The sequence below is a fragment of the Haliaeetus leucocephalus genome, unplaced genomic scaffold, assembly GCF_000737465.1.
Source record: "Haliaeetus leucocephalus isolate CR32 unplaced genomic scaffold, Haliaeetus_leucocephalus-4.0 Scaffold251, whole genome shotgun sequence".
Lineage (NCBI taxonomy): Eukaryota > Metazoa > Chordata > Aves > Accipitriformes > Accipitridae > Haliaeetus > Haliaeetus leucocephalus.
The window spans coordinates 5,736,723-5,760,152 of NW_010972687.1; the positions used below are offsets into that span (position 1 = coordinate 5,736,723).

At 38.6% G+C, this 23,430-nt stretch overlaps 1 protein-coding gene across 1 annotated transcript in view; it reads right to left on the reverse strand.

The window, feature by feature from the left end:
- The window catches only part of FRMD3 (FERM domain containing 3), an 83,402-nt gene that overhangs the window by 38,317 nt on the left and 21,655 nt on the right, over window positions 1–23,430 (reverse strand). The window contains exons 3-5 of the mRNA XM_010568632.1: window positions 16,600–16,678; window positions 4,323–4,420; window positions 2,990–3,113 (exon numbers count right to left, since the gene is read on the reverse strand). Of these exons, the coding sequence (XP_010566934.1) occupies window positions 2,990–3,113; window positions 4,323–4,420; window positions 16,600–16,678 (301 nt within the window). The remainder of the gene's footprint in view (window positions 1–2,989; window positions 3,114–4,322; window positions 4,421–16,599; window positions 16,679–23,430) is intronic.

Here is a 23,430-nt window from a genome sequence, read left to right on the forward strand (position 1 = left end):
GCACCATGTCATACATCAGTTTTAATTAATGAGAACAAGGCTTCTAAATGACACAAGATGAGTCAGTAAGTCACTGGCAGCTGTCACGGTACCCTACTGCTGCTTCCCAGACACTCCCCTCACAGTCTTCATGTATCTTTCAAAACACAAAATCTTCTGTCATGCTGTAGGGCAGAAGAAAAGATGTGCCCAGTGAACAGACCTTGACAATGCCAAGACAGGATTCTGTGAAGAACTGGCCTCTTCCAGGCCAAAGAGCTTCGGTTAATGGGAGCCTGCTGCAGAAGAAAGATGCCATGATCTTTATTTATTTACACGTGTGAAGAAAACAAAGAACCAGACGCACTTGCAGTGCTGAAACTCAGAAGTAACTCTTCTGAAGGTAGCAGAATGGCAGCTGGGTTAAAATGGCTCTTAGCCTCTTCTGCTCTCCTCACATGTTAGCTCTCAGCTAACATGCCACTCAAGTATCTTGTTAAAAAAAAGTTCAGGGGAACCATTTGCACCATTTTTTTAAATACTAATTGAGAAGCAAAACATTAATTCTTATCAGAAAATTCAACTTGCCGAATGCAGTGAAACAGATGTGCTGATCAATATCAGACAGAAGCCTCTAAGCTTAGTGTTTTTTCTAATCATCTTTTTCCAGCTAGGTACGGAAATCCAATCGTTTGGCATTGGGCCTCTCATATTGTTCATTATATGACAGATATATGTTATTAATTTGTACTCCTAGAATAGAGATCCATGGAATTAAATATCTGGAAAAATGTAAAAGTCTTATGTGACTAGTGGCTCCCTGATATAAAAAATGTAATATGATGATCAATTTTGGGAAGACAGAGTTACAGTAGAAAATTGCCAGATAGTAGCTATCCAGACAGCTCTGAAACTGTCTTTGTAACCAGACAAATAGGTAAGGCACACCAGATTCTGACATAAGCGAAAGAAAACAGAAAAGCAAGAAAACACCTCCTGAGGGCTGCAACAAGCTATAAGCCACTGAACCTAACATTCATAACATATAAATTGGTAAAATCTAGAATAGAAAGCGGATTAAGGTACATATACATGTAAGTGGGATATATTAGGAGAGTTCTGCTATAAATTATAGTTATACCTCAAACACCTTCTGGAGTTCTTTGCAGGAATCAGCAGATCCACAGGCAAAAGAAGTCGGGTTGATACCATCTGATTTCCAAAAGGCAATAATTAATAGTCTCCCTCACCAAGACTACTGAAGAAATTCAGGGGACATCCTCACACACTGAGCAGCCATTAATAGGGGGAATCCACAGGTAGGAGAATCCCAGAGGAACCTGTGTGAAGGCTTGTAACATTTACTGTCACAGGATCAGGAACATTATACCAACAGGAGAGGGGAGCTAAAAAAATGTGTCTGGTTATTCACAATAAAGGAACTAGCAGATTAAATTCACAATGGATGGGCAGAATTATGCACAAGGGAAAAAAAACAACACAGAAAAATACCTCTCTCCCAGGGCTATGAAATACAAAAACCATCAGCTTTGGCTAACCACCTTTCCTTCCCTTCTCCTAACTTTAAATAAAGGACTAGCCTGTTCTTGAAAGACTGAATTGATCAAAATCTTTCCAATTGCACTTTGGCTGAATTGATGAAAGATCTTGTTTTTAAAGGGTTCAATTTATCCTTTGGAAATCTGCAGCCACTGTATAGGATAATACTGAAAGTAAGAGAAATTCTGTTTTCTTTTTTAAAAGGCTGCTTCTATGGGTCAGTGTAAAGTGCAGCCTGGACCGCTCTAAAAATATTAGATGTAGCTGTGCCATTTAAAAGATTGTTTCACTGAAAGAAATATAGACAAAGTATATAGGTTTCATGAAGGAAAAAAGAGAAGACGCATTAATATTGGCAAGATTATGGTCATGAATGTTGCACTTCAGTTGAACAACATATTTGATAGGCTTCTGAAAAAAAAGAAGTGTTTTAAGCTTTAATCCCTCTGAAAAGGAATTCTTCATTTTCTTATTTTTCCCCCAGGAATTTGGTGTCTCACAGCCTAATTTTTGTATAAACACTATTCATATTCTTAAGCGGAGCATTTACTTATATACTTCAATATGAAAACAAAACACAGAGGGTTTAAGCAAGTGCAAAGAGACTTGTAATCTTTGAATAAAAATTGTCCTTCTACTTTATGTAGCTTTCATTTGATTTTCTGCATATCTTATTCCTTTCCAAGTTTTCCGAGGACTATCCTCAACTGAGCGAAATGACTGGGGCATCACGCAAGCTACCGTCACGACAACTGTGCATGTCATTCGCTGACAATCCTGAAGAGGGTAGAGTTGCACAACTCACTGCTACTTCTCTCCTGAAACACTGTTCTTCAGGAACACATTCAACTTTGAAACCGAAAGACTGATTAGCCTATCTTTCTCCATTCCCCTTTGTCACACTATTAAAAGTTTAGGACAGAAAAAGAGCACGCAGAGTTCTGAATCTCACCTCCTTAGTCTTCCAAAGAAGTTATTTAAATACATTTCTGTGCAATCCACCACTATGTTAACAACCTACAGATACAATAACTTAATTACAGTTTCAGTCAGGTCAATATCTATCAAGAATTTTATAACTGCACTACATACAGGAATTTCACAGCGAAAGGCATAAGTGTCATCCCTAAATGAAAGATGTCATTCCACTAATCAACCAGAGCAGCTCTCATGATGTGAGCCGCTCCCTCTAACCAGACCTACATTTCAAACGAATGCAGTCTAAATTACCAGCACACAAGCAGGAATCAGCTATGATTAATGAAGGTTTACAGGAAGAGAAAACCCACTAAGCTGAAACTGCATTTTCAAATACAGCATATTAGACAGTATATTGGTAGAGCATCTATTATAATCCAAGGAACAAACCCTCCTAAATTAACATACACTATTTGGAAACAGATAAAAGTATTTCTTAGCTGTCTTTTTACCAAACAGCAGTCAAAATTACCTGAGTTCATTTTTGTGCATTTCAGCTATTTTCTTCTCGAGCTTTTGTGACTGCTTGGGAAAAATCTTAAAGTCGCTGATGTAATTCTCTGGGTGTTCATCAGGATCATAATCACCAAGCTCAGCTAAACAGATCCAAAATACAAAACAAAACAGAAAAATTCAATTGCAATATTAGTTAATAAGGAAATAGTCACTAAATACAGTGTAATTCAAGGTACTTCCATGATAGGTAAGGATCCAGCATCTGTCAAGAACGTTACTTTGAAGAATTGATAGTTAACTGAACAACAAAATCCTTGTAACTGCAGCTTCAATTAATGAGTTTCAAGGGAAGTTCATGGTTTATTAACTGCAGCAGTAATTAGCAATCCTAAACTATTTTCTGTGGCAGAAACATGCTCTGTAAAACAGAGGTGTAAGTAATGTTCACCCTTTGAGTACCTGTCATTCTGGCACCAGACAGAACTGAAACAATGCACTCCAGATTCTCCTCTTTTCTACACTAATTTATCCTCACTGATATGGACTGGTTTAATTCTGTTCTAGCAGGGAAACACAGGCTGTAACATTATTTAAGGTGGCGCACAGTATTTGATTCCTCTTCTAAAAGATGCATCACTTAGGCACCCAAACATGGCATTTGGTGTTTTAATTTTCCAAATAAGTCTCTTTTAATAAGGTCTAAACTCAATCTTAGTTTGGATATGCTCCCTTATATTGCATTAAGAGTTTCATTCACATTAAGGCAGAATGAAGTGGACTTCCACACATGACATCGCTAATCAGACATCTAGCTAACTATTTCTCTGTGTGCAATCTAAGGCCTATACCTGAATTTAGCCCTAAGGAAATGAGGGAGAGGATGAGAAAAAAAAAGGGGGAGGGAGACAGGACACACCTTTATCCTTGAATTACATCTACTATTTTTGCCAGAGATTCTGTCATCACACAAGTCTTCTTTACCATAAGAAAGGGCACTGAATGACACTTTTTCTTGCTTAGGTCAAATGGAATAGGCTACATTTACATTCAGGATTCAGAACAGAATTTTGCTTTGTTTATAACTGGAATCTAATATTGATGCTTTCACATAAATGCTAAGACAACCCGTTGTTTTGAATTTTTTTTTTAAGTTCCAGTTTGGGTTTAGTTGGCTAAATGGCTGAATTACTTAAAACACTTTATAGTGCATGTCAATGCGGGGAAACAGTACAATTAAAAAAGCCCCGTACTTTACTGCTAGCTATACTCCCACAACAGTTCTGAGTTTCTTTTTATACTGAACACACCTATCAGTTAAGTATTTGAAAAAGCCTGCTGCTTGTACTTACCTTGGACAATACAGGCACCCAGGTAGGCAGCATCAGAAAAAGAACACAGCAAACGGCCATGGAAAATGTCCCTTTTTATTTGTAGATATAAGAGGTATCTGAAATATAATTTAAAAAATCAGGAAACTATGTGGCATCTTTTTGTAACAGATTTAACTTATCGGTGTGAAACCAGCTGTGCAACTATTCTGGATCTCTCTCTTGCTACCTTAAACGACAGGAAAAAGAGGCAAAGTGCAACCACAGGAAAAACTAGATGTAAGACAAGAGATTTTGCTCAGTAACAATGAAACAATGACACCAAAACCCACTAAGAGATAGCATGGAGAGTAATTTATTTAAAATGTACAGCTGTTACAATGCTCATTAGTAAAGTGAAATAAATTAGAGTAATGTCAGTGTGTTTGAGCACACCGCCTCTCATTAATTACAGGTTTACACAAGGAAACCTCTCTATTGCTGTGGACAAAATAGCAGATTGACCACAGCAGAGAGGATTTCTTTCCTCTTCTTTTTTTAATCTGTGAAGCATCCTAGATGAAGCTTTGAGGTGAAAGCAACTCCCTGAGGCCTAGGGGGGCAGCAGGCAAAGGGGACTTGCCTGGGGGGAACCTCTCCCATTCCTCTCAGACCTCTGTTCTCCCTCCAGAAGAACTGGGGAGAAGAAAACAAAAGGCTCCTTCTATCTGCCCTCCACCTTCTACCACAGAGCAGCATTATTTCTAATTGCAAGAGGAGAGATGCAGCTGCGAGGCCATCACTTTCTCTTTTGCTTTCTCTCCCAGAGAGCATCCTCCCAGAGACAGACCAACTCACAGCCCAGTGACTCACTGGCAGCTCCTTTCCCAGCCACCTGGCTGGTTACAGCTGCACCATTCAGCAGCTTCACCCCTCTGGGAAAATAAAGCATTTAAGCATTGCTTTAGCCAGATAAAGTCAACTATCTGGAGGGTGCTATCAGACCGAGTGGCTTCTGGAGACCATCAGGACATTGCCTGATGCTGCCAGTCCTCTCCAACCCTGAGCTGCAGTGTAGCCAATAAAAATGTGCTCTATGAATAACACTGATGTCAGACATGTTTTGCCCAAGTTACTTGGTTCTGTGTGTACCGTGAGCTCCTGCACCAAGTATCTTGTCTGGAGCTTACAGGGAGTTCTGGATTTGAGCAAGATTGGAAGCATTATCTAAAGGGCAAGAGAAATTTTCTTCCTTTCCTTGGATTGTTACTAAATGCTATGTAAATAGGAGACAGTTACCACTGAGAAAGCAATTTGTTCTTATTTTGAACACATTCTTTCACTGCATTACAGTATTATAAGTTTCTACAGGGACTTTGCCCATCAAGGCCTTTTTTTTAATTTTGCAATCCCTTTTTTTTTCCCTGTAATCAGTGTCCAGTAACAGCCCACAAATTGACTTCCACAATTTGGTACTGCTACAGTACAAGTAGTTCCCAGAGGAGAACTGCATCAGGATGAACCAACGGTCTCAGTGAGATGCAGTAAAAATTCTCAATCACAATGACAACCTACTGGAAAAAGCTCAGTATATTGATGCAGATACCATATGTAACTTGGGCAAATGAGCAGTCCCCATCCTAAGACCTTTGGTAAATCTTTCCAGGGTGAAAAATTGGCTTGTGGTTCTCCAGAGTGACCATTAGCTTGAGGCCAAACTGAGTTCACCTTTTAAGAAGTGCCAAAAAAAGCCACCTATGAAAGGGCATCCCTAGATTTCACAGCATGGCTTGTTAGATGAGCTGTAAGGTCAACAGATCTTCAACCACACTGCACATTGGTAGTTTCTGAGTTTGAAAATTACTATAATGAGATACAAAAGTAAATAGGCATCCAGAAAAGCATATTAACCCACTGCTCCTGACCTACATTTGCAGACATGAGGCTGAGGTGAGAACTAAGAATCTGAAGTGTCAGGACTGTGCCAGGTCTGACTCTCCAGCTGTACAGATGGAAGCAAACACTATGAACAGTTACTTTTCCATTAATATTTTGGTATTTACAAGAAGAAAAAACAGTTTTGCAGGAAATTCTTTCCCATGTAACAGGATTAGGTGCCAATGCTGCCTACTGTGACCATCTATTACAAGCCATTATCTTCAGGGCCCAAGGAACATGGAGTATCTTCAAGAATTGACTCAAAGCACCTATTCAAGAGTCAAGCAGCCTCTCTCTCTCTCTCAAATGCTATGAAAGAAATCACAAGTTAGAGTCCTGAAGTGAGATGGCAGGGAGTCCCCCTCCCCGCCCAGTATCCAGTTATTTTGTGAGAATAAACCTGAAAACACAAATACATGAATTCGGTAGAATCCAAAACCAGTTTTTTTAATACGGGGGGACAGCCATAAATACAACAGTTTGTGATGGGTCACTAAGATACTACACTGGCACTTAGGATCAAACACAACAGCAGCATCAACAGAAATCCCCCAGGATGAGGGCAAAAACTAATTTCTATACATTCCACTAAAATTCTATATAGATTAACATGGGAGTTTGGGTGGAAGTGTGCATACTTGTGGCATTTCTAAGCAAATAGTTTGTTGCTGACCAGGAACAAAGATCCTCAATGTCGTTATTAAATTTCTGCATCCATAATAGTCTCAGTTATCTGAGCTAATCTTAAACAAGAAATGCATGGGTTTATTTTCCCCAGAAAAAAATCAAACAGGAATAATATAGGTTTTATACTAGTTTCTTGCTTAAGCCTGTTTGCAATGTGAAACTACCAAAATTTGTCAAAAAAATACCCCCCAAAGTTAGTTTCATTACAATAAAAAATAAATATACTCTTTCAATCTAAATTGTCAATATATGCACTTTTGTCAATTACATGAAGCTAATAAAAATGTATTATTATCCATTCCCTCCAGCTAAATCACTAGCTCTGCAAGTTGTTCAGAATTTAAAAAAAAAATCAGAATTAAAAAATTGCAGAAAATTTCTATCACAATTTTTCCATAACTTCAGGATAACACATTTTTCATTGTCTTGTCTCCCTAACACACCAGGAAATACTTCTTTTCTGTAACAATTGGGAAAACACAAACACATATTCAGTTTTTGCTGAGAGGTATGTTAACAGAAGATAAATAAGAGTAAGCAGAGGATATGTAACAAAAACAGCACATAAGACATAATTTTAGGGAAAAGAACATTTGTGCCTCAGAGATGATTTCTTCCCAGTGATCATCCTGGGATGACAGAGCTGAACACAAGCCATCACGTAGGCTAGCTTCTGTCACAAACGTGGGCCATAGATGTTATTCATCTGTCTTTGCTTTAAAATATATAATCCCTAGCACTTGCTAGTCTGAGGAAAAAGCTGTGGTTTTCCTCCCTTATGTGGAAGGGCTTTGTTGTTGCAATGTTTCATTGGCTGTTTGGGGGGCAAGGGGGTGTCTCTTAAATTGTTCCTGTACCTTTCTATTACACTAATAATTTTTAAAATAAAAATACTGAAGTTTATTTCTTCTGTCACTAAGGTTCTGTGCTACTGAGTTGCTGCATGCATTTGACCATTGAAATCCTTAATCAAATAGTTCAAAATCACACTTTTAAAGAATTATTTCATTTCTGAGAAAAAAAAAGAGGAAAAAAAAAAAAAAGAAGAAAAAAAGAAACATCTCCAAGACAGATGGCAGCAGTCAAGAGGGGAAAAGAGGCACACACCACAGTTCCCAGTAGAGACGAGAAATTCTTAGCTGGGACACAAGGGAAGCACTTACACTCGTAAGAAAGGCAGGGGAATACCCATGCAGAGCAGAACCAGAGAGTCTGAATGTGTTTTTCAGAGACCACCCACACAGCAAGCTGCATAGGATGCTATTCATCTTCAAAGCAAGAAGGCCAGCCTGGAACAAGACTAAGACGTTAAGGAGTTTTTTTTAAATGAAGGAGATATATGCACTTTGCACTAGAAGCCAACATTGCAAGCTTTGACAAAGTTTGGCTCAACCTCAGACACTTCCTATAATCCTGATAAAGTACTTTCTGTCCCAGGTCAGCAAAGACCTATGAATGCGTACCTGACTCCTGAATTCAGTAAGGTTTTAGCATGTACTGAAAATTGCCTATACTTACAGAAATAACTTGCAAAATCAGATCTAATTTTGTTGCTTCTCATGTACTTTTACCACAGCTGTTCTTTCCAAGCCCTGGCACAACTTTATAGCCTGATTTACAGCCCTAAGTACTCAGGCTTACCAGCAAGCTAGTAAATGTATGCTTCAGCGCTTATGCTCATAAGTGTCTATCATTGGAACAAACTCTTTTCCATCTATTATCTGTTTGCAATACAGATGACTCAACTCCAGGTTAGCCAAGCCGTTCCCGCAACTGCAGATGAAGGGTCAGCAATATCTATTATTGTTTTTAAGCAGGCTTCATGGCCCCCAGAGACCATGTTGCTAACTGCTTAACAAACAATTTATTTATCTATTTTAAGATGTTTGATGAGGCAGGAAAGCTTTCCCACAGCCAAACTTTGTGGTTTGTCCATGTAGTGGTTTTTCCTTGTATTCAAGTCACTTCACTCATTTTATTCCAGTAATGCATTTCTCCCAGCGTTGTCGCAGCCTTTCCAGCTGACACACACGGTCACCTTGAGATATCCAGCAATGTTTCAAAAACTGTTATCTCAGCTTGGTGTCTGACTTTGACTGAACTGCTCTTTCCCATGCTACTGTGCATACTCAGGTGCAGAGTAGCAGAGGGCAAATGAACATGTTTACAATATTCCTGGATTGGGTGTCCTCCTCCCCCAGTAGAATTTATGAGATCTTTATGTATATTATTCTGGACATTAACTTCGCATCTTGTCTTTACTGTAGATATCATCAAGTACACTGCAGGAGCACTAGTTTCCTGCCAAAGTCTATGACTCTAACCTAAACACTAACTACTACATGCTAGTATGTAATACCACAACTAAGAGAACAACTTTTCTATACTTTACAGTGCCAACTAGATAAAAAGGCTAATAGAAAAAATAATTATATTTTCTAAAAATATAGTTTGTCTATTTACTAATATTTAAGAAGTATTTTGATATCTTATAATTTAAAGAAAAGCCATCACTCTATTAGCTACTGATAAAACACAGAGTTGACAGAAAAATCTGGGGGTCATCACAGACAGGTCTCTGAAATCATCAAGTCTGGGTGCAGCAGCAGCCGAAAAAGCCAATAAAATGTTCAGCATCATCAGGAAAGATATTGTGAACAAGACAGAGGGGCATTTTGCCACTCTTTAAAGCCTTGGTGTAATCACTTCTTGAACATTTTACCTAGCAGTAGCCTCTGCATCCTAAGTAAGACATAGCTGAGCTTGACACAGAGAAGAACTAAAATGAGTGAGAGGATAGAGCTGCCCTTACAAGGAGACGGTGACTGAGGTGGAATAAGAGTGAGTCTTATGAAATCCTGAGGGTAGTGGGAAAGGCAAACGCAGAACTGCTATTCCCTGAATCCTGCAATACTAGACCTAGGGGGAAGTCAGTGAAATCAGGAAATTGCTTAAGGTAGACAAAAGAAAGTACCTTACACAGCAGGTAGTGAACTAACTACCTCAGAAGGCTGTGAAGAAAAATGGTATTACTAAGTCCAAAAAAAGCACAAATTCATGAGCAACAGATCCAGCAAATACTACTAAAATGAACAGGCCAGTATGTAATTATTAAAATTCCTAATACAATAATTCAAGAAACCTTTTAGTGAATTTGGGTGAGGGGGAGATAATCTATTTGTTTTCTCTTTTTTCTGGAACAATATGAAAGTTTTGTTCACACTAGCGTGGCTTTAAACCCATCACAGCATTTGTAAAACAGATACACATGGCAATAAGCACACCGCAGTGATATTAATATAGCAGTTGCCCTATCAATCCATCTAATCAGTCATAAGCCAAATTCTGGCAGAGGAATTAGGAACTAGGGGCATAGCCATCATGACTTCAAAACATAATCTTCATTCAAACACAGAAAAAAAGAAAAATCTATTTCTCTTAAAATATCTAACACCAAAAGTAGTAGGAACTACTTTGTTAACATATTTGTGAAACTGCATTACTGTCTTTAGTGTTAACAGGCACCTGTAGGAAGAACCACCCTCCTTGTTCTATGCCTTCTAGAAAGAAGTACTAATGCTAAGGATTCAAACACCATGAAAGTAACAGCACCCCATAACTCCATCCCGAATCTATGTCCCTCCTAGATTGCCAAAATCATCAGAGAAGCTCTGTATCCACAGTATTAACAAACAAAACAAACAAACAAACAACAAACCAAAACACCAAAACTATTCCTTCAGAAAGAAATTGTCCATTTTCTGCCTGGGTTGAGAGTGGGAAGGTCACTTGAATAACAGCTTTCCAGTAATCTCAAATGTCTCATATCTGTGGTCAGGATGATAACTGCTACTTAGATCTAGCAATATGTAGGCTTGTCCTCCTGGCTTCGGAGCTGGCCAGCGCCTGCATTACAGTGTACGGTCTTTGCTTGGGAAAAGGGAAAAGCATGAAAAATTACCATGCCAGCCACCTGCTTGACAGTACTGGCTACAGGGGGAAAAAAAGCTTTATTGCTACACAAGAATTCATTTCATCAATGAATAAAGAGGACAAGGGAGTGGTAAGGGACAAGCTTTGTTTTGGATACTGGGTACATAAAAGCCCCACCACAGCACAGGAATAGGTTCTCCTCTGCAGACTTCCACAACTGAACTGTATCTTCTCAGCCCTCCTGCCTTCCCCTCAGAGGACCACACGAGAACCTCTGAACATGTAAGGTCTCCTTCTCCCACAGGCACAAGGTCCACCAAAATATCCAGGACTCTCCTGGATAATTTTTTTCTCTGACCTGAATGTTATCTGCAAGCCTGCCAGCACTAAGTGCTCTTACTAACGACTCTCATTCATGTTTAAGACCTATGCTATTCAATCTGATTGTGAGTCCAATACTGTTAGAACTATAAACTCACTTGCCAACTGCCAATATGGCCTTGAGAAAGCCAAAACAGACAAGTGAACTTGCAGAGGCATCAAAACATAGCCACCATTGCACATCTCAAGAAAAGCAGGACGGGGAACCCAGAGAGGCAGAGGTGTTCCTAAATGATGCCTGGAACAGGCTTCAGCAGCACAGGCCCACCTCATATTGGCCCACCCTTGGAAGGATGAACATATTGCAAGACTTTTCAACTTGCTAATAAATGGTTTGATATTCAAGCATTAACAACCAGCTGGAGCCCAATCAGCCTCAACTGGCCTCTTACTTCTGGAGGGAAAAGCACCAGGCTTTTCAGTACAAGGCAATATCAAGTACAGCTGTTTGAGACAGGACTTGTCAAGCACTGCATGCATGCAGCTGTATTGTTCTTCCTCACCCAATCTAGCTCACTCAGGGCTCTTGAATTTGCCATGATTACATACCCCAAGAGTTTGTCATTTTATATGACTTCCAGTTAAACAATTTTATCTGCTTTTCTTGTATGAAAGTACTCATTACACTGTTTTATGACAGCCTAGTGACTGAAGAACTGCTTCTTGGATTAGGAAATATGGATTAGGAAAAAGACATGATGAAAGCTAGTTGAAATAATCCATCTTTGGTTAATTCTGCCAGCTACTCACTCGTGCCCTCTTCCAGGTTTGTTTTTTCTACAATAATCATGGATTACTGCTGATACAGTATTATCTGTAGCATTTTAGATCATTTCTTTGGGACCTCAGAGGACTTTATATTCTCTCATTTTAATTATACATACACAGTATAATGTAGGGATTTGGAGATAAGACGGCATGAGGCCTGGGACTGCTTTATTACATAAGAAAGAACAAATACTGATTTATTTACTACCTAGACAAGAACACTGAAAAGAAATAACATAGTAAAAATCTGTGCTCAAGTATGACTGGTCTTTGGATCCATCTGTTCACAGTCCCTTGATTGTTCCCATTCTGTTCACATGCAGCATCTCAGGCTTTGTCAGCTCTGGGCCCTCGCAGGGCTCTGACCTGTGATCAAAGAACAGTGAAGAGAGGCACAGAGCAAAAATATCTGTGCTTTCCAGACAGTGTAGTGGGATGCTGTGTGTACTGCGGATTGAATGACCTCTGTCATTACAACTTCCTTTATGGCAATAATATATATTATATATCTTTGCATGCCACACCAGCAGAATAATCTTGACCATCGTAGTGAACTCTGGAATATCCTTTTATCTGCACGTCATTCCATGCACATAGCTAAAGAAAACCCCCTCTCACTATCAAGCCTGTCATGCTACCTGGAAAAACAACTGGAAGGCACCAAAAAGATAGGAAAAAAAGAAAATTAGGAGAAAAGGAAACCAGCAGTAAAACTGAAAATGTACTTATTCAAGGCCTCTACCCCAATCCTGCGTAGTGTCAGCCAGAAAACAGGCTGCAGAGCAGATGCTGATTTAACAAGTAAAGAAACTGAAATTATGTTTTACAGGTATGCATGGCAGGGAACAAGGGAGATGTGAGAACCTGCTTGTCATGTTGCTATTGCCTAATTAAAAACTAGTAGTTATTACTCCCATTAGGGATGCTCAGTGAAGCCAGTTAAACACTGTTTTCTGAAAGTGAAGTTCTTTGTTTTGACTTCATGTCACCTATAAGTGCTAGACAATCAGATCTAGAAAGCCACAGATGTACCATTCAGAAAAGCCTGATGTCCTCCACATACTACACATGAAGCAGAAGTCAAACCCTCAGAGATGGCCACACTATAGAGGAACATCACTCTTCTAGTAAGGTTGAGCACTTCCCTCTGTTTAAAAGATTACACAAACTGTTCAAAAATCCATATTCAGTTTGTGTTGCAACCTGCTGAGCCTCCAGTGCACCTGAAATAAATTCAGAGGCCCAACCGCTTGAGCAAAATAAGTTAAATCCTTGCCACTTTCCCCTCAGAATTTTTTAGAAGGCATTGGAAAAAATGCCTGATTAGTTTAACTATTAAAAAAGAAAAAGTGTGTCTTTAATCTTTCTCAAACACATTTTAAACATGTATGGCCTCACTGCCCCACTGAGGAAGCAGTATTTCCAAAAATAAGGACAGATCTTCTAAATCCATGTTGACACAAGTTAAGGAGCTGAGTTAAGGTTAAGCATTGAAGTGCATTAAGATTTGAGCTTTGTTGACAAGTTGGGTTTCAGGTAGTCTGTTATTACAGAAACAAGAGACCTCAAGGCAACAATCCCCTGGCCACTGAAGTTAACTTGTGAATTACAGTCCTAATGCCAGCTGACTCTAGAGGAAACAATAATCATGGACCACACAGCACCTCCTGCTGTGGTGAGAGGCAGAAATTTTGTTCTGAGTCCATAGAATTTCTTATTTAGCAATAATATCTCGAAGTGCCATAACATCCAGAGGCAGGCACTGATTTTATTTCAAAATAATAGCTGTGGAAGCAATCGTTAATTAAAATGAGAAAAGATGAAAGTAAGCCGCTGGAATGGTACGATGTGACTGACAATATTTACAGGCGCCCTTAGCAGTGGAACGAAATGCAGTGACAGGCAAGCGCATGGCTTGAACCTTTGCCCAAGGCACTCCTGGCCTCTGAACACATGGTGTACACACATTTTCAGGCTCTTACAAGGGTTATTTTCTATAATATCATAGACAGAGGGATAACTTCAGCTATGTCATTCTCCAACTTAATTTCCTGAAAATAGTTCCGCCCGTAAAACCACAGGCTAACTCAAGGATAACAGTCCAGCCTCCTCTACCAAAGGTAGGATAGAAATGAAGCAGCAGTGATCTGAGATGACAAGTACTCAATTTTCTTCCTGCAATTGATATCTAAATCCTGAATAGTATTTCTATCCATGTTATACTATTTTCATGAAATCAAAAAATTTACCCCATACACACACAGCTTCATGTACTGAACAGATGATTTTTCTTTTTTTTTACATCAGATATTGCTGTGGAAGAGCAGGAAAACCAGCTCTTTTTAACATCTTTATGTCTCTTTGGTGTCTCTAAGGTGCTTCATTAAAGATTTATTCCTATAAAGCTTTTACAAAGACTGCATCGACAATAATCCACATGGGGGATTTAGACAGGGTTAATTAATATTCTGAACCAAAGAGTAGTGTGACATTGTGTCTGGGTGTCCTACTGTATCTTAATTTCATTTACCTAAATGGGGACTACTGACGCCTGTCAGATTTCTCTACCCAGTCGAAGAAGCAAGAAAGTAGCTCTGTGACATGCATTAGGCACAGAGTAGCAGAAATGCAAAGCAGCATTACTGACTCAGCTGACTGTATATACAGCTATGAAGTACAGATGGCTTTTATGTCAAAGGGTGACAATATTATTTCATTTTCAAATCATCTTATGCACACACTGCTACAAATGTGATTGTCCAGTGAACAGACTGAGCAGAGCTAACGAAAAAAACCAACCAAACAACAGAAAACCTACCAAAGAGCCAACTAGCTACCAAGGATTCATGACTGCCCTCTGTCAAATACTAATGGACATTTTTCTTCTTGAGTTTCACCAATCATTGCAATTCAAGGAAAAAAAAAAGCAACTCAAGCCAATGCAGAGCATCACCTTGAAGCTAACCTTCCGCTTTAGACAGTAAAGCAAATTCTCAGAGGCGAGTTACACTACACTTCACTTGCTTATTTCAGGAGCATTTCCTATACTTTGTTATTGTGTAGGAGACCTGGGCAGAGACAAAGCAAAGCTTCCCAAATAGCAACATTGGGAAACTATAAAGCTGATCAAGTACAAAAAGGTGTCGTGTGCACAAGGTGGACATAAGAAAAGAGAAATTATTACTCCTTTTTAAGGTCTTAATAGGATTAGTTTTAACAAAAGACCATAAAACATTTTTCATACAGTAGCTTGACTTTAAAAATTTATTTGAAATGTTCCAGCAAAGCCTAAAACATACTGAAAGCACAATACACTTCAGTGAGCTAATTCTAGGTGCTTTGCATTTCGATAACACTTCTTCTGGGAGGGTTTCCAAGTAGTTAAAAAAAAATCAATTAATTAAGGCTCTTGAGTGAGGAAAGTCTATACAAAGTTTATACTCTGGCTCATAAAAAGTAAAACATTCATCCAAGGACAAACACTAACAAATAGTGAAAATCCCTTGACTTCCTGGTTTACAACCTGTTCACTCAGCTAAACAATTTCAATATTTCACCCAAGATAAACAGCTATAATATGAACTGTATGTTCCAGCTGCTCTATACAAACTATAAACTTACCATTCAGCAAATGCAAGCTGTTCCTGAAACTTTCAGTATGAGACATGGGATAATGGGATCACTCCCATTCATGAAGTGACTTGTGAGCACAAGAATTTTCAGGGCTTGGGGAAAGCATCAATGAAGAACTCAAGGCAACAAGTGCTCAGGCGCTCCATGCTTCTGCAACATGCAACTATTAGTCAGCGGTGTGACCTGCTAACTACAACATAGTAAGGCGTACATATGGTCCTGCACAGCTGGTGCAGAGGTCAAAAGAGCTGTTATTTTCCTACATTTTTCCCCCCAAGTACGTTCCTTGAAAAATACCCAGAGCAACAGAATATTCAGAATGGCTATGAGGAAGGATGAAAGTCCCATTCATTAAGTATGACTGATCTGTTGCACAGCTGTTTTCACAGCATAAGCTGGAAAACTCCAGTATAATCAACAAGACATCTTAACCTCCAGAGTAGCTGTCCTTTAAAAACATAAATATATTGCGCATCTACATCAGTTTGCTAAAGGTCTATCAGTACTTTAAAAATACTATCATCTTGTTTGTGGTCCTAAAGACACACACAAGAGAAAATTCAGTGAGACTATACACATTCCTTTTGAGAGAGTTAGAGCCATTACTGAATTAAACTTCACAGATTATTTCACAGTAAAAAAAGAAAAACTAAGACACAAAAGAAACTTACTCAAGACTACAATCCTTGCCAGGGGAAGAGTCAGGATAATCCTTGCCCAGCCACTTGATCACTGCTTCTCATTCTGAAAGTTCTTCAAGAATATCACTACTTCTATGTATGTTATAGAAAAGTCCCCTTAAACTGCTTTTAAAAATCTATAGGTATCACAATACATAAAAAAGCTATCAGTAGTGCAGATGTCTGTCTACTCTAGTATTTTAGCGTAAATAGTGAGAACCCTACCCTACACAACAAACTGTCTTATTTTGAACTTAACGATATACATTAAATGCACAGACAAACAAACAAAAAAATACCTGGTGAGCTCTTCTTTAATCTTCAAGGGTTCATGTGGGTAGAATTTCACTCTAAAGCACATGGTATATGGTGGATGAGCTGAAACATTATAAAGAAAAAGCATGAGAACAGTAGCAAACAAACATTGCCTCAGCCACTCTGAAGGAGTGGCCTCCGAGAGTCTTACAAAAGTAGCCTGTGTGATGGTTAGCTCTGAAGCATCAGGCAGGGATTCAAACAAAACCAATAAATATTATATATACATATAAAAGGAATAGATCATATGACAAAGAAGGCCAAAGCACGTGCAAAATACACCTAACATAGGCAAATCAATTTATAAACAGTTTTGCATCTCACAAGACGTATTGCTTGATCTAAGAAGTACAAAATGCATTTGGGCTGCTCCTTTTTTTTGTTTTTTGGCAATTCATAAACAGGAACCAATTGCATCTTGTCACAATGAGATACAAAGGTGTTATGTATATTTGTTATTCCTGATAATGATAAAGCCTAGACTACAAAATGGAAAAAAAAATTCATTAAATTTAGCTAATGAAGCTGGAGACAACAGAACTGTTTCTGTTTCCTGTATTTAATAAGACTACATCACCTACTCCTGAGCTATGGTATAAATACCAGGCCTTAAGTACAATACTTTCACTTCTCAACACAAAGAAAGAAAGAAAGAAAGAGAAAAAGAAAATTGGAGTAACAGGAATCATTTCAATTCTGCAATCAGTGTCTCTCAGTTTTACATTAATGAACACAGCTTTATATACCACTGTTGTATCTTTGATAGCATTCAAGATACTACCTAATCCTAAACCAGTTGATCTTTCAGTGATTACAGAAGGGACAGAAAGCAAATTGAAGACTATTATTCTAATCAAAGAGGCATCTTGTGACAATCATGTTAGAATAACAGACATGTGGAGACCAAGTAGAAGGCTTAAATATATCACATCAGGCACAATACACAGGTAGGCAGAGCCCTCAGAGCTATATGTAGCCAGGTAATGTTCTTGTTTTAAATTCCAGTTCGAAGTAAGAAGGAAAATAGTGCATCTTCAAAAGGTAAATGGTGTGGGGAAGAAAACCACCTATATTACACAAGCCATGGTAACTGGCTGGCCCGCTGCTAAGAGCAAGAGAAAGCATGGGGTTAGAGCGAGCACCAAGGCACAACTGCTGTCCAAGCAGCAAGGGCCTCAGCACAGTAAGCCATGCAGGGGTCCTCTTTACCAAAATGTTTACCAGCACGGTCATTTCTAGATGGACATAAGTAGAGGGAAAGCTGAGGCTTCAAACAAAATGGGAATATGTGATCACTGTGCTCATTTGGGAGTGTCCTACAGACCTGAGTGCAGAATTATAATCCTTTTATTAAAATATTTAACTATGGAATTAACTTTCTGCATATTTACACTAGTACTCAACTTTTATAGACCCTTACTTTTCACAGGTTGGGGCTTGGGGGTTCTGCTTTGTTTTGTATGCAACTTTTATTTCATAGTAAAGGGCAGATCTATAATATTCTAGTTAGTTTTAAAAGTCCCTTAGTCTTAATGTATACTCAATGCACACAGACAATCTAACTTTCCTAAATCTTGAAGAGATGGTGCTTTTACAGGAGGAAAATAAGGGAAGGTAGAAGATGAGAGCAAAGAAAATTAGAGGGAAAGTGAAGGAATAGAACAGGTGAAACAGAGAATTAGTTGTTGTAATCTATAACAGTAATCACTAAGCTACCAGAACATTTTACTGTACCATCTCCTCGAGCTTACTAGCTCACTGGCTTGTATAAACTGCATGTGGAAATTAGTTCAACAATCATCATACTTTTCAAGCTACTTTGACCGCAGTGTTTACCTGTATGCTGCAGTTTTCCACAAACACATCTCTGGATATCACATAGTTCCATGTGATGTACAAAAGCAACAGAAAATAAAAATGCATTACATCTTTAGTTATGGTTGGTATCTTTTGGTGGGTTCAACTCCTTCTGGAGATGAAGGAATATTTTCCCCTTTCAAGACCTCACATTGCATGTTTTTAAAAAAAGGTCAGCCTCAACAAAATCTGCTGACTCACATTTTTTTACTTGTTTAAGTAACTACTCATTTAAGACACAAGGAGGAATGTCAGAAGACATGGGAATGGAGAGATTAAAAATACAGAAGAAAAGAAAGCAAAGAAACAATAACAAACAGAAACAAACAAGAGGAAATGGAGAAAGACAAAAAAGCCTTAAGCGTTTGCTAGGGATGGTTTGAACGTTCAAGCTAATCAAATCTGTACAAGCCCTCTGAAGGCAAGAGAAACACTCAGACTACTTTCTGTGGGCTTCAGTATCTTAGATGCGATGGCAGCATTGTCTTACAGTGACTGGAAATAGGCTGCAAAACAGAGGACGCTGTTAAGTCCTCCCTGCCCTGTAAAGGCAAAGTAGAACGTAAACTGAGTTCAGTGTCCCAGAAAGGGGAACACCCATCCAGAAATGCATGGAGTCATGTTGCCTGGAGAAGGCGAAAGATAACATAAGTCATCTTAAATGGTTCTGTCTCTTCCCAATAGCCTTCTTAAAACTAAGCAAGGGAGAAAAACTTGCACTTCCAGAATACAGTACCACTTACAAAATGTAAGACCCAGGATAGAAGACCCAACCTGTATTAAACGTGCTAGAGCTCCTCCTCAGCAAGAAAGAACTTTTAAATGTCCTGACAGATTTAGAAGTAGTTTGTGCTTGAAAAAGGGATGCAGAAATAAGAACAGCTCGTGCATGGCTCTGCAAGGCCCTAGCTAGTACAAGCCTACTGCAAGATCCTAAAAATGTACTGAATTTTACCCAGATTTTTGGATGTCAGTGGAAGGATTTAAACTTTGGCTGTGGAAAAAAGAAAGAAAGAAAAAAAAAACAACAAAAAGAGTTACAGTAGAAGAGCCACACTCTGGCAGTATATGGTAACCACAGAAAAGCTACAGCTGCCCCATATGCAAAGAGTATCATAGCAAGGAAAGGACAGCATACACTGCACTAAAAAACAGCCCAGATTCACTTAATAGCAAAGGTTATGGTATGAAATGTTTTCCTTGCAGCAAAAGGACAGTATGTGACAGAAGTATACACCTACAACCAATGCAAAGAATACACAGGAGGTTTGGCAAGGCAGTTTGCAGCCTACTTTTAGCAAACCTTTTCCTAGACTCAAGCTTCTATAACAATATTACTCCTCAGCAGTGCAGCAAGCAATACAAAACAAGGCTGCTGCAGCCTGCTAAACAGAGGTCCTTTCTCAGCAACACCTGCAAGAATAGCACAATCCCAACCTGCAATTTGAAATGTTAAAAAGAATATGATCCCCTCCATCCAGTTCATCTCTGGAGATGAAATAAGAAGGCATCCTGCAATTACAGAAGGAAACAGGATCCTCTTTTTCTGTTCATCTTCCCAGTTAGCAAACCAGCCACAAACAATGAATACTTGAAAGGAGAAGGAGGGAACCCCCACAGCTATCCACTTTCCTCTCCATCTTAATTTTAAAATGGATCATGAGCCTAAGGTTCCTCCAAAAATGCGTTTGATGATATGTAAACATTTAGTAAGGCCTTCATCTTACAGATTTTACAGCACTGGAGAAACACACATGAGACCCTCATATTCTCTCATTCACTATATTCTTGTAGTGGAAAGCAAGATAGGCAGCGAATTGTATCAGCTCAAGAGATGAGATCGTCAAACCAGACAATTCCTCAATTCCTTGAAAGCAAAATTACTTTCTACCACTTACTCACACATTAAAGTGGAAACATTAACCACAAACCTTCCCAAAACAGAACTCAGTTTGTAGAAGAACATTTCTTCAACACAGAACTAGTCTCAATATAATCAGTTTTATAATAGCTATAAGCCTTTTCTTTCAGAGTGGTCCTTTATCTGTCAGATAAGGAGCAGCTAGTATAGCAAAATGCCCAAGGCTTTGTCAGAATTTCCTACCATCACAGGCTTTGCTTTCTCACTAAAAAAGATTCATAATTACAATAATTTCAAAGGACTTTAGCATGGAAAATAGTATTGACTGAGAATTCCATTGCAATAGGGCAATTAATTTGCCAGTTTATGTGCTAACAGCACATAAGGGATGAAGGCAAAAGAACAAATAAAACCATTTAAATTATATCAAATGCTGAAACCAGTCATGATCTAGACCCTCATGAAGGAACTACACACACAGATGGAAGGTTTCCAGGCAAATGATTGTATGTTTTTAAGGTTTATTTAAGTTGCATTTAACTAAGACAAACTATTCAGTGTACCTGAAACAGTAAGGATCTCCTAACTAAAAAATCAAAGCTCTAACATCCTGACTAGAACAAAGAGGGATATGGGAGCTGCACCCCTTGGCACAGATACCTATGTGTAAGGGACTGAATCCTACATGCATTCATTTTTAAGAAAAGCCCACCATTTGTCTTCTGTGTAGATTAAGAGCTTATAGGGAATGATAAGCCTAAGAAAAACTACACATTCATATTAACATTTTCTTCATGGAAAGACAATTGGAAAAAGAAACAATTCATGTATTTATATTTATGTATTTATATTTATGGAAGCCAAAAATTTTTTTTTAAAGCTAGTGAAAAACTTCACTGAAGTTTTAGAAGTGCGAACCAAAGAGGGAGAAGGAGGGAAGATTCTCAGTTGCAACTTTTGGGAAGGTTTCCTGTTTGTTTTTAACAACCTGCTTTTCATCCAGCACAAATACTAGCTTCTGTAATGAGCTGTACTGGCAGTGTTGGTTTTTTTGATTAAACACGGAGTACAGATGGATACTGAAAGCCAAATGTGGATGTTTAACTTATCTTAATAGCCCTGAGAATGCAACACTGCACAAAAATTCCTACATCTCTCCTTGATGTTACATATTCTCCAAACTACACTACCCTACCAAAAGTTAGTTATCATTTAAAAAAAACCAAAAACATTCACTCAAACAGTCTTCATGTTCACTGATGCTGCAGAAGGATCTCTGGGGAACCCTAAGACATATGCTGTTGTTCCCATATACCTCTTCCCCTACCAAATGAATCAGCGGTTCATCCATACCACTTGCTCAGCATGTTTAAGACAGAACACTACTCAGTGTTTTTATTTTATGCATAAGAAATACCTGATCGATCATAAACCTCAAATTGTGGGGTCTTCTTCATTGCACTCAATTAGTTATGGGACAACACAGGGCAAGGTGGATTTTCATCAACCAGTTATAACAATGCTTTAAAGCATGTTATTAAATCTTCATGAGGATCATAGGTAAAGAATATACAGCATCCAGATTAATGCCTGAAGAATCACACAAAACTTCCTGTTTTCACTGTGCATGGATCTATAAGCCTCATATTTGATTAAACCCTTTTTCAGATTCGTACTGAGACATGAAAACTGATACGTTTGTTGAGATTTAAGAATCTTTAGAAAGTTTTGCACAACCCATCTCTGCATCTCGGTACTTGCTTCCCCTGGTTCATTCCATCTCCTTTCACATTTTATGACAGGATTAGAGATAAGGAAATTAACTTAACAAATTCCAATGGCCTGTCACAGGAGAACATCCTTTTTGCTTTACTCTCCCAGATCATCTGACACGCACGGCAGCAAGAAAAACATGTAAATTTTGAACTTGCACATCAGAGCAACAGAATTGATTCTGTTCCACTGTCATCAAGAACAAAACCCATGTAGTCAGATATTTCCCATAAAGCACATGACAGGATAGCTGCATACTTATTATACAGAATAACCTTTAAAATTAATGAAAAAAGAGAGAGGGAAAGTGCATGGGAAAACTTTGTTCTTTAGTTAAACATTAGTGCTGATGTGACCAGTAGGATTTACACCAAGACATTCCTAGACAGAAAAATACGTAAAAAAATGTAAGATGGACAAATGGAGAACTTTACTGTCAGCATCTGGGAGAGAATAACATGCAACAGAACAGAAAAACTGGTTTTAAAAGGACTTTATCTAGAACCACAAAGATGCAGCTACCTTAGGCAACCTTCCCGAGAGTTTTTCAACACACTGTTGGAAGCATGGTGCTCACAGCTACAGATCACCAGCCACCAATTGGCTTCAACCAGTACAAACAAGACTGGCAGTTGTTCAGGGCATTTCTGAGAGACTAAAATTTCCCCTTTCAGTCAAAATTAGTGGTAAAGATGGCTGAGGCACAGACCTAGACTTTACACAACATGTTATGATACAAACATTTCCGTGAAGATGGAAAATGCAAAGGTAGGTGCTGAGACAAAAAAAGATGTCATGCCTTCATTCTTCTTGTGTTGCATCAGGACACATTTAAATATGGTTTCATATGTGACAAGACAAAATAAAAAATATTTTGGAAGACTCCATCTTATTGCAGTATTACTAAACGTGAACTTAAAGCAATTTTTGCCAAAGCTAAATAAATTAAAATGGTAGCGCATCACACAAAAACCTATGCAGACTTCAGAGCTTCAAACACACAACATTCTATCCCACTGACAGAAATTTATAGCTGCCAAATTGTGATTTCTGTACAACCTGACTATATAGAGGGATTATGCCTAAGTGATTCATGTACTACTGAGGCCCATGAAATCTAGTACCTACTGAAATTTGTATTAGAACAGGCGTCCCAGTCATACCTTTTCTGCTCAAAATATTTGTCATTACTGAGCTGCACGAATAAATACACTGAAAACCTTGTTGCTGTGCAGGGGGGCAATGAAGTTCCCCATAAATGGTAGCTGAGATCAAGCATGCAGCATTTTTCAATTTCTGCTGCACATATGCAGGTGCTCTGTAA